At 67.0% G+C, this 11779-nt stretch overlaps 1 protein-coding gene across 1 annotated transcript; it reads right to left on the reverse strand.

Annotated features, from left to right (window-relative positions):
* Positions 1 to 230: 230 nt before the first annotated feature.
* MAB21L4 (mab-21 like 4) lies at positions 231 to 8399 on the reverse strand. Its single transcript, XM_027538154.1, has 5 exons — positions 7837 to 8399; positions 4500 to 4725; positions 3248 to 3401; positions 2426 to 2782; positions 231 to 1707 (listed from the first exon to the last, which is right to left on the reverse strand). Exons 1-5 carry the CDS (start codon positions 8318 to 8320, stop codon positions 1615 to 1617), a joined length of 1314 nt encoding a protein of 437 aa, XP_027393955.1. The 5' UTR covers positions 8321 to 8399; the 3' UTR covers positions 231 to 1614.
* Positions 8400 to 11779: the final 3380 nt, after the last annotated feature.

Below are 11779 nucleotides of genomic sequence, written 5' to 3' on the forward strand. Positions count from 1 at the left end.
GAGCAGGGGAGTGAGCACCAGTCTGGGGCAATGCCACGCGACACCGGTGCGTCTCCCACGTGACCGCAGGCTGCTGTGAGCTCCCTCCCTCGTGGTGTTGAAAACGGGGCAGTCCCCGCTAGGTAGGCGCCGGACCCCGAGGCCGTGCCGTCTGCCCCGCTGAAGGGAGCCACAGCGCAGCACCTGGCTTGCCGCGTATGACCTGGCTCTGTTTATGTAATCCCCTGCTGTTCACCATGATCCAACGGAGATTTTTATTTTCTAATTTGTCTTTAGACCCCTTTCTAGAGCAGTTTTAGGTTCGCAGCAAAAGTGAGAGGAAGGTGCAGAGGTTTCCCAAACAGCCCCTGCCCCGCAGGTGTGCAGAGCCCCCATTCTCAGAGCCTCATTTTGACCTCTGCGCTGAGGTCATCCTGTGAGCCTGGGTCTCCGACAGTGGCGCTGAGTCCTGACACTGGCCTTCGGGACGTTCTGCCGGACTCTTGGCCGTGGCAGTCGGTGGTTATGTCTTCCCCTTGGTCTTTCCTGCAGCTGTAGCTCTTACCCCTGCTAAGTACAGCCCCCTGCGTCCACCCCAACATCAGAGAAATGACACAGGGTGGGCCAGGACACTGCACCCCTCACGAATCAGGTTGGACCAAGCTAACACCTTCTGCAGCTGCCTGCCTCGCGGCAGGGCGCGGGATGGGCCTGGGGGCATTCCGTGTCCCCTCCCATTAGCGTCAGCTCAGGCCCCGGGTCCCACGGCCTTCAGAGAGGCCCACGTATCCCCTCCGCAGCATGCATGTGACCACTTTCCGGAGGAGGTCCAGGGAGGTGGCTGCCACATGGACTCACTGGGGTTTGCAACCACCTTCTCAGAACCTGGGGCATGGGCTGTGGCTCAGAACTTAGGAGTCACGTCGCTGGGAGGCAGAGTGAAGACTGCAGAATGCCTGCTGGCCGGGGCACCCAGAGGGTGGGCAGCCCTGCAGGGGGAGGGGCTACAGGCCGCCGGCAGTGCGCTGACGGGAGGTGGAAACACCAGAGAGCTGAGATGAGCAGGGACGGGGGCGCCATCTGCCGGGAGAAGCCCCCTCACCTGGCAGGGGTGCTTCTGCCACAGTGCCGCTGGCGGGGGGCTGCGGGTGGCTCCCTCATGAACGAGCAGGTGAGGACTGGGGGCGGGCAGGGGTCGTTCACAGGGACAGAGAAGGGTGTATGCACACAAGCTTGTCCACTTCGAGTGTCCAGAAAGCAGGCAGTCCCAGCCCCCGTAGACACAAGCAGTGCTCTAGCAGATTCAAGGCAGATTCAGAGGCTCTGCCCCCTGGAGCAGCAGGTGCAGACGAGCTCCCGGTCCCCCGAGGACTCTCAGCTTTTGGCCTTGATGACATCACACATTGGGCTCGGCACACGGAGCGCACAGCACCTTCACCCCGGGGCCTCCGAGACCCACTGTCCAGCACACTTAGATGCCCACAGGGCTGCCCCTGGACAGGCGCGGGTGGGCCCTGGGGACAAGGCCCTCCACCCCCAAATCCACTCCAGGCGAAGCCCGTTCCCTCCTCCAAACATTCCCGGAGCCTCTGTGGGCGGTGCCGCCGGCAGAGGGCAGTGAGCCGGGCACCCCGCTCAGCGCTCCTCGGCACCCAGGGTCTTGGTCTTCAGGAAGACGCTCTGCATGGCTGAGACCCGCTGCTCGTCCTGGATGTTGAAGGCCTGAAACTGCAGGCGGGGCGGGACAGCGGGGTCACGGGCCGTTGGGGCCGTCGGGCGCTCCCTGGGTCTCTCCCTCCGGGTCTTCACCTGTGCAATCCTCCCTGAGGGTGGACACACCTGGGGTCCTCTCTCCCGGGCCCTTCCCTGGACGGGCCTGACACAGGGAAGCCCCCCGGGTGCACTGCCGCCCCACCCCACGCACCCTGGAAGGAGCCCGTGTGGGCTCTCAAGGTGGGGTGAGACCTGGACAGGAGCTGGAGGGGCTCTGTGGAGGGGGAGGGGAGACCTAGCAGAGCCGGTGGAGCCTGGGGGCTCAAGGTGGGGCAGCCGGCGGACACACCCGGACGTGGGCTGGCCGAGGGACCCCCGAGTCCAGGGAAGCAGCAGGAAGCTGTCCCCAGCAGGCCTGGGGTAGCCGCACTTTCTCACAAGGAACGGAGCCCGGGGGGCAGGCGGGGCTCTTAGCATTTGCCCAGTGTGGGTTTGGGGGTAGTTCAGGGGGCACCGGGGGCAGGCTCAGATGGCCTGGTTCCGAGATGGGCCCTTGGCCCTTGAGGTCCCTGGCAGCTGGGGACTTTCATGGCTTGACGCTCCTGCCGCACTGCCCCAGCAAGGACTGGCCTGCCCCACCTTCCTTGGCTCCTGACCAGGGGCCACACAACAGGGGTCCCTCCCCACCCACCATGACCCCACACCTGCCGGGCCCCCCAGCCTTTGCGCCCACCTTGTCCAGCAGGACATCGAAGTAGGCAGTGGCCCAGTAGGCAGGCTCGCCGGCGGGCAGCTGCAGGAGCGCCCGGAGCCCGCTGCCCACGCGCGGCGGGGGGCTGCGGCCCAGGTGGGTGGCGTGGATGCGCAGGGCGGCCTCGGGCTGGCTGGCGAAGCGCTCGACGCGCTGGTAGAGGGCGCCCAGGTCCAGGCCCGTGTCCTGCAGCAGGTTCCGCTCGGGGTGCAGGAAGTGCGGCAGGTTCCTGGTGGCCAGGCAGCAGAGCAGCACCACCAGGGGGCGGTACACGGCGCCCTGAAGTTCTGCCCAGTCCTCGGGCGCGGGGAAGAGCGCGGCGGCCCACAGGAGCACCATCTGCGGGGCATCAGGTCAGCCCACCCCGAGGAGGCCCCACCTGCCCACGCCTGCCCCAGCCTCTGTGCCTCCCTGGGCGTCCCAGCGGCCCCCACCCTGACGCCCCTCTTTCTCCCTGGCATCAAGCTCAGGGGCTTCTGAGGCTCCCACCATCCTCTGGGCCTTTCCCACATGCCCCGTCCTGCACGAACTCCTACTGATGCCCTGCAGCCCTACACAAAATGCCCTGCCCGGTGACATCGTCCCTGCCCTCATCTGTGAGTCCAGGATGCCTGAATCCATCTGAAAGCCACCAGAATAGACTTATCTGCCCCCCTCCCCCCAGCACTTCCTCCTCCCGCACCCGAGCCCCCAGCCAGGGGCCCTTCCTGCCACTTGGCGCCCTGCCGCACGCCCCCCAAGGACCCCAGCCTAGCCGCTCCCCCTTCACACGGGCCCGGGAGAGGCCACGCGGGGACCACAAACCTTCAAGTGGCCAAAGGTCAGGCCTGGGCTCCGACCACCGTCCCGCCAGCTCTCACAGTTGACCCGGTCGAGGATGGACAGGCTGTCTAGGCGGTGGCCCCGGAGGCAGCCCAGCGCCCCCAGCAGCCTGGTGAGCAGGTAGTCAGTGGAGACCCTGGAGCCCATCAACGTGGGCGGTCAGCACTGGAGCCGCCCAGGCCTCCAGGCACCTGCTCAGAAAGGACGGTCCCCGCCTCGGTGGCCTTCTGAGCCCCACGGGATGGCCAGGCCACACAGGGGCTGGCCTGGTGCTCGCAGGCCCCTGCGCTTTTCAGGACCCACCCCTGATGGGCCCTCGGGGGCGGAACGTCCCATTTCCAGATAGAAGCTCAGACCCAGGATGTGGGGGGTGGCTGAGTGCCCCCAGGCACGTCCGGCCCTCTTCGTGTGGACAGGAAGATGCCACCGTGACCCACCAGGGGTGAAGCAGTGGCTCTGTGTGGGCGGGCAGGGGCCGGGTGAAGCCCCCTGCCCAGTCAGGGTGACGTCTCCACTCCAGGCCAGGTCAGATCAGGATGGGACACAGTCCCCAGCCCTGAGTTTGAGGGGAGCTCAGCCACAGCCCCATGCCCCCACCTCCCCTCACAGACACTGAGGGGGGCTCCCCTCCCCTGCAGGACGGGCCACCCTTCCTGAGCACAGGCTCCTGGAGGGGGACCCAGGACCCAAGGTGGGGCTGTGGGAGCTCCAGGGCTGGGTGGGAGGGCCTGCAGCTGGACGGCCCAAGTAGGAGCTGTCCCCTCCCTCACGGTGGGGGATGCACGTCTGGGAAAGGCAGAGCCCAGGGCCAATGCCTCTCCTCGGACACTGACCGCCCTCCCGCAAGGGGCCTCCCCGCTGCCCTGCGGCCCCAGATCAGTCCCCCGACCCTCGCCACTGTCCCACCTGAAGGGAAGGTGCTGGGTGGGGTGACAGAGAAGGCCACCCAGGACAGCCCCCCAGAGTTCCGAGTCCCCCCTCAGGTGCCTGACAGCGCCCCCTCCCCAGTGGGACAGAAGGCACCTCCCTGTCCCCAGCGCCAGGAGCTGGCAGCGGGGGGCAAGCAGTCTGGTGGGATCCCTGAGGCCCTAGGAACGGCAGCGCTGTTCAGGAGCCCAGGGCAGAGGTGGGCAGGGGACTCTGCAGGATCCCTGCCCACAGTGGGGAGCAGAGGGGTGATGGGCCGCCCCTCCCGCCGGCTCCCCGAGGCCCCGCACACCCGAGTGCATCCTACCTCCAGAGCTCAGCGCCGGCCGGCACCAGGGCCACCTCCTGGCGGACGATCCCTCGCAGGGCGCCCTCAGGGAACCCTGGCACCAGCTGGGCCCCCTCCAGGGCAGGCACCCTGAGCCTCTTCCGCACCACGGGCACCATGTTGAAGTGGAGCGTCCTCCAGCCGCTGGACACCCGCAGGGACAGGCCGAGCTGCTCCTCCCTCAGGCTGTCCGCGCTCAGGGAGCCTGCAATGGGCCACCTGCTAAGCCAGCCCCTCTCTCAGGCCGGCCTCCGAACCCCAACCCCCGTGCCTCGGGCAGCCCTGACCCAGTGAGACCTGCTCACGGAACAGACGTCAGGGGTCTGCTCAGGGAAAAGCCCACAGGAGCACCCGGGGCGGGGGGCGGATCTCTAGTCCAGGGGCGCCCCCAGGGAGACCAGGCCGCGGACACCGTGACCTGGGACCTGGGACCTCAGCCTCCAGAGCACGAGGAAATGTGCTTCTGTTGTTTAGGCCGCCAGGTCCCTGGGGTCTGGAGGTTCCTAACCCTTGGCTCGAAGAGGCTGATTTTAAGGCTGAGCCCCACGCCCTGGGACACCCAGTGCCCCCTCAGTCCCTGGCTGCCTCAGCACCCCTTTCCTGGACCCGTGGGCCCCTAACCCCGGGCCGGCGGGTCATAGCAGCCCCTCTGCTAGGGACACCCTGGGCTGCTGGAAGTCGGTCCCACCCTCCCCGCAGCCTGTAGCCCCTGCGGGTCCTCCAGAGGGTGGGGGCAGCTTCTGTGGCATTCCAGCTCCAGAGCCCGAGGGGGCCTGGCTGTAGCTGGATATCCCCTGATCAGGCCCGCCTGCTCCCCAGTTCCCACCCCTGCGCCCCTGCGTGACCCAAGAGCCCCCTCCAGGCTCCACCCGTGACACCCGTCCAGGAAGGGCCAGGCCTGAGTGAGCGCCCAGTGGCCCTGCAGCCAGGGTGGTGAGGAGCTGGCTGGGCACAGCCTCATCCAGGAGGAGGCCCTGGACCCCACCAGACATGCCGGCCTGGCACCAGAGCCTGCCTCCTGCTGCACATTCTAGCTGACCTGCTTCCCACTCCCCGCCTCCTCCCCAGACCCCAAGGGGCCCAGTCTAGCCCTGGAAAGCGCCCCAGACCACCAGGAGGGGACGTTCCATGCACCTTACCCCAAACACATACACACCCCGGAGAGAGCAGGTACTCTCAGGGCAGCAGGAGGGTCTCTGTGTGCGGCCTGGGTGAGGAGGGGTCTTCCCTGCCCTCCCAGTGCTGCCCAGAGAGGGTGCCAGGCCAGAGGCCAGGGGCCGGCCAGCTGGGGCCCAGAGGGCGGGTCATCAGGTCCCAAAGGGAGTCCCCAGCACATGCCCTGGAGGACGGTCTCGCCGCTGGTGAGCCCACTCTGCACTGCCCGCCCCGGGCCTCCCATGGCCCCGGGGTTCCGGGAAGAGCCCACGTGCTCCCCACCCCTGTACGAAGACCCGTCCCCCACAATGTCCGGCAGGGCAGCTCTTGGGCCACCTCTGGGACCCCGCCCAGAGCAGGTCCCAGCCCTACCACTGGGGCCACTCCGTCCCCTGCAGGGCTGTCTCCCCACCAGCTGAGCGGGGAAAGGGCTCAGGGACCCCCAGCCCCTCCCATTCAGCGTGGTTGGAGGCCCCTGTCATGCAGACACCTGGGCAGTTTCACTTCCTTATCTGCCTTTGTTCACAGAAAGGTGGCTTGGAAGGCAGCCAGCCACACCCACAGTCCCTGGCACTCCCCGCCTCAGCCTGCCCGGTCTCACCGGTTCCCAGGGTGGGGGCGGCCTGAACCCCTGAGCCTGGGCTGCCGCTTCCCTTTTAAGGCAAGTGTCAGAAGCAACGCCTGGAATTTCCTGCAGCAGGAAGCGCGGGTGGGAAGGAGGGGCCTGGCCACTGGGCAGAGAGAGCCCTGCAGGTGAGGCGGTCACTGTGAAGCTCGGAGGGGACCGGACAAGACGCGGGCGGGGCTGAGCTTAGGAGCGCCCTCGACAGGCTGCGGCCACCCAGTGGGGCGCGTCTGCCATCAGCCTGCAGCAGCCCTGTGGGGGCCAGGTGGACAGCCTCCCCCTGTGGGCTCAGAGTCCTCACGTCGGCTTGCAGACAGATGCCCGGCTCCCCCGGAACCTGCAGGACCTGAGCCTGGACGTGCAGTCAGACCTGAGCTCCGTACGCTGGGCTGCCCGGGACAGGTCAGCACCCCTCGGGTGGCTGCCATCCCACTCGCTGATGTGGGGCCAAGAGGACTCCAGACGACAGCCACAGGCGCCTCGTCCTGTCCCCTCCTGGGGCAGCCGTGCAGCCTGTCTTGGTTCCCAGGCCTTGCCCCTCGGCCCTGCCCCCTGGAGGAGGCACTTCACCACCCAGGGCCCCCGCCGTGCTGGGCTGTCCTTCCAGCGCCCGTGAGGTCCAGGCAGCGCCTGCTGGAAGGGGGCCCACAACTTCTGGGCCTGTCAGGAGTGCTGCCCACGGCCCCCACCCATCAGATCACATCACCAGGGCAACCAGGGAGACGCTGAGGCCAGAGCCTGCTCACCGGACAGTTCCCCACCACAGAACCTGCCCAGGGCCAGGACACCAGCGTACATAGAAACAGGCCTGTGTGCACCGGCACACACACCCCTTCATGCGTGTGCACACATGCACTTATGATCCCACAGTCCCACACTTGCACACACACACACACACGATCACACATGCATGCACTTACACACCCACATTTGCGCTCACACGTGCACTCATGAACTTGCTATCTCACACTTACACACACAATGCACTCATGATCCTACAGTTTCACACTTATACACACACATGCACTCACCATCCTGCTACCCCACGCTTGCATACGTGTTCGTACATGTGTGCACTCACACACACATGTGTTCACACACGTTCTCACCATCCTGCTATCCCACGCTTGCATATGTGTTCACACATGCACCCACAATCCTGCTATCCCACGCTTACACACACACACGCACTCATGATCCTACAGTTTCATGCACACACACACGTGTTCACACATGCACTCACCATCCTGCTATCCCACGCTTGCATGTGTGTTCACACATGTGTGCACTCACACACGTGTGTTCACACATGCACTCACAATCCTGCTATCCCACGCTTACACACACACACATGCACTCCACACCACGTCATCCCACACTTACACACGTGTGCTTACACATGCATTCACGGGCCTGCCATCCCTCACTTACACACACACCCACACATGTGCGCACACATGCCCTCAGATCCCACAGTCCCACATTACACACACACACACACCCTTGCACACGCATGTGGAGCACGCTCGCCCACACCTGGCGTGATGAGGCCGTGGTGCTTGCAGTACACGACGGCCGCCACCAGCAGGTCCTTGAGGACCCTCAGGACCTTGCTGGGCACGATGTGGCCGCAGCACCCGGCGCTGCCCTCCGGGGAGGCCTCGAAGACGTCGTCCGCCTTCCAGCGCTCCAGGCCAGCCGCTTCCTTGGGGAGGCCCAGGCGGCAGCACCCCAGGCCGTCCCCCGCTTCGGCGGCCCCCATCTGCTCAATCACCAGGGCCTCGGCGTCCACCCACAGGGGCACCTCCACGTCCAGCGGGCCCTCTGAGGAGCGCAGGGCAAACTGGAAGGCCTCCAGGTCCCGGGAATAGTCCACGAGGAAGCGGGGGTCCAGGGCGTGCGCCCGCTCCAGCAGGGTGAGCACCACGTCCTCTGCGCGCTGGTGCTCCTGTGCCCGGGACGCCGCCCGCGAGCGCAGGGCTTGCAGGTAGTGGTGCCACAGGGGCACCTGCACGGCCATGGCTGCGGGCACAGCCCGCGGGAACGGGCTGGGAGGAGGTGCCTGCTGCAAGCGGCCCGGCTCCCACCAGCGACTGGCGGGCGGGCGGGCGGGGTGCAGCAGCTAAATAGCTGAATGGGGCCCCGGCTTTGAAGTGAGGGTGAGTCAGGCATCAGCAATTAGGAACGTCGCGGGCGGGCGGGGCCTGGCTTCCCTCCCGCCACCGCGGCTCCACGGCTCAGGCCCAAGGGCGTCCAGGCTTGGGACTTTGCCCCTCTGGGCCCGGTCCCCCCACCCCGTGCTGTCCTGTCCCGGGCACCCCCTTTCCACCCTTATGCCCGTCACAGCAGCCACAGATGGGACGCGGGCCATCCCCGCTGCTCGGATGAGAGGTGAGCAGGCCGAAGGCCGCGCCGACCCCTCAGTGGGAGCTGTCCACTGCAGCTTCCACCACCCAGCAGCCTCTCTCTGAGGGCCAGGCTGCGAGGCTATGTTTCCATGGCAACCCAGACACCACCCCCATCAGGCACCTGTGCCCGCATAAAGCAGGGAGCCCAAACCCCCTGCCTCCTCCCCCTGCAGGGCATGTGTCCAGCCCCGGCGCCCAGCCCCAGGCCCTCAGACCCCTGAGGGGCCCACCTCCCACCCGCCTGCCCTTCAGCCTGAGAGGAGTCATCACCCCCGGGGCCTGGTGCTGGACCCAGCCTGGTTCCAGAGAGTGCCTCCCTGGGCCAGCCTGGCCGTCCTGGGAAGCCTCGCCCTGCCGCCCACTCCAGCACAGTCCAGCCCCGCCTGCCACTTCACAAATCCCAGCCAGCCTCGGGAAATGCCCTGCCGACCCCAGGCCCCGCCAGGCTGGCCGTGCACGTGTGTTCAGCCACCGCAAGGTCTGCAAACCGTGAACACGGGGCCCTCCCCCGGCCAGGCATCTGGAGACGCTGCCCTTGCTGCGCTCCAGGGGAGCCCTGCCCCGCCCCCGCCTGAGACACCCAGGGAGCTGTGCACACTTCAACGCTGCAGGCAGGACCGGCATCAAGCACTCCATTCCTGGGGCTTGGAAACCCCCCTAAGAAGCTGCAGCCCCTGCGGGGTGTCTCCGCGTCCACACCTCCCGGGATGAGGAGCCCACCACCTCACAAGGCAGCTCGTGATAGTCAACAGAAGGCAGATCCGCGTCCTCAGCCCAGCTGGCCCTGCCCTCCGCGGTTAGCCCAGTTAGCCCAGGGCAGCTCCGGGGGCTCAAGCCCTCACTGTTAGCAGCCCTCCTGGTGCCCTGCTCATCTGCCTGCCAGGAGGATGCTCAGCTGCAGGGAGACGCACTGGGGCCCTTCTGCCCTGACCTGACCCTCGGCACGGGGTCCTGCCTGCATCTGGAGCCACTGTCTGTGACTCAAGGATTCTCACATTGCTCCAGCGTCACCCTCCCACGAATCTCACCACTCTCCTGAATTCGCCCCAGAGACCTGGCGACGCCTGTCTACCCAAAGTGCCAAGAGCTTTGAGCCAAAGGGAAGGCCCATGCCATGCCCAACGGGCTGCCTTGGGCTCTGCGCCCTGAGGACCCTGGGGCAGGGGCCCTCCCCGCCCGGGGCACCAGCCCCTGCCGTCCCTGGAGCACTGCTCCTGGTCAGCAGCTCTGAAGGGCCGGAGGCTGGCCGTGCACGCTCCTCACCCTCCCCGTGCCCATCCTCACCCTTTGCTGGTGGCCCTGCTCCTGGCACCCCACAGCCAGGCCCATGTGCCCCAGGGTCTGGCAGACCCCTCGGACCCAGCAAACTCAACGTGCATCTCCAACCTCCCGCAGAGGGCTCCCCCCGCCCCGCTCCGGTCTCAGGGGAGTCCCGCTTCTGCCCAGCGAGTCCTGGATCTGCTCCCCCACTCCCCGCAGACTGTCCACCCCAGCCCACCTCTCCCCAGGCCTCTGGTCCCTGGCTCTGAGCTGTCGGGGCTGGCCCTCCAGGAGACAAACCTGACCAGGAGCCTCTCTGGTGTCATCCCTGTGTCCACGCTCCCAGGAACCTTCTCCTCCATCTCTGGCCAAGCCTCAGCCCCTGCCTGCCTGACCCCTGACCACTCCTGTGTCCCCTCGAGCGGCTTAGGCAGGCTGGTCCCCTGACAGCCCCTGACAACACCCCCACCAGGCATCCTCAGCGTGCTCCCCCACCCAGGGTGGCTGCCGGCGGCCAGAGGCGCTCACACAGCGGGCACTTGGGCAACAAGAGGGATTGTGGGCCCATGGGGCAGACGTCCCGGGAAGCTGGACGTGAGCTCCCTGCAGGGAGAGACGAGAGGGGAGTGGGTGCCCACCCGACAGGCCTCAGACCCCGGGACCAGCGACCCACAGACCCCAGCACAGAGGCACGGGAGCCAGGGGAGTAGGCATGCTCAGCGCCCCAGCGGGTTTGATAAGCTCCCCGCGGGCGGGAGGTGCAGGGCAGTTCAGCCCGCGTGTTTGCGTTGCTTCCGCCTCTCAGTGAAACTCAGCGAGGGAGCACATATTTCAGGAATTCCCACGCGCGCTGGAAGGGGCACGCGTCCCCCCGAACAGGCTCCTGAACGGCGGCCCCGACACGGGCTCAGCACAGGTGATGGACAGCCCAGGTGGCCAGGGGCTTGCAGAGAAGGGAAGCCAGGCCCCCCGAAGCACACTGCTAGCAGTCACCCTGGACAGCCTCCGAATGGCCGGGATCAGACCCGGGCTCTGGTCCCCGTCCTCACCTGGCGTGGCCTGCCTCCTCTACATGCCCACGGCTCCAGCCCATTCACGCCACACCCCGTATCACCGGCCACCACCTGACTGGATGGCAGACACGTGCAGGGGTGCCCTGCCCTCAAGGCTGAGCCTGGTCTCCTGAATGCATCCCCCATGCTGTGGCAGGATCTGCCACCACCCCTGGTGCCCGCGGCCCCGGCACTGTCCCCCTGACCACCCGTCGGCCTCAGAGGCTCTGCGGGTAGCCGGGAGGGGCACAGTGGGCGGAGGGGCAGCCAACAGCCCCCAGGAGCCAGCCAGCTGCCTGGCTGCAGCCTCTCCTCCTAGGCTACCCAGCTCTGGCGTGAGCACGAGGGAACACGCAGGACTGGGTGTGCAAGGGGGTGCCAGGCCAATTGAACCTGAGGCTCATGGAGAAGCCGGGGAGGCCGTCATGTCCGGAAGGAGCCTCAAGAGGCCCGTGCGAGCGGGTGCAGGGGTGAGGCTGGGGTGTGAGGCTCTGTCCGTCCGTCCAGCGGGGGCTGCAGAGCCCTGAGGGGGTGAGCCGTCTGGGTGCTTGTGGACACTGGGACCCCTCAAGGAGAAGCAGGCGTGCAGGTGACCAGCAACGGTCCCCAGGAAGATAACCCCCGCCCCACCAAGCAGGCAGTGGACAGCTGACCCATGAAGGTGTCCCAGGCGGGAAGGGAGCCGGGCAGGCACGGATGGACAGGGGTGGGTAAGGCCTGTGGGGAGAGGAGGGGCTCCGCGGGCCCATCACGGTGCGG

The sequence above is a fragment of the Bos indicus x Bos taurus genome, chromosome 3, assembly GCF_003369695.1.
Source record: "Bos indicus x Bos taurus breed Angus x Brahman F1 hybrid chromosome 3, Bos_hybrid_MaternalHap_v2.0, whole genome shotgun sequence".
In the NCBI taxonomy this organism is placed as follows: Eukaryota; Metazoa; Chordata; class Mammalia; order Artiodactyla; family Bovidae; genus Bos; species Bos indicus x Bos taurus.

Coding starts and splice junctions, on each gene's coding strand:
- MAB21L4 (XM_027538154.1), bottom strand. CDS start 8,320: ATGGCCGTGCAGGTGCCCCTGTGGCACCACTACCTGCAAGCCCTGCGC. Junction 3,402..4,499: donor GCCGGCGCTGAGCTCTGGAG/GTAGGATGCACT, acceptor GATGGGCTCCAG/GGTCTCCACTGACTACCTGC. Junction 2,783..3,247: donor TGACCTTTGGCCACTTGAAG/GTTTGTGGTCCC, acceptor GATGCCCCGCAG/ATGGTGCTCCTGTGGGCCGC.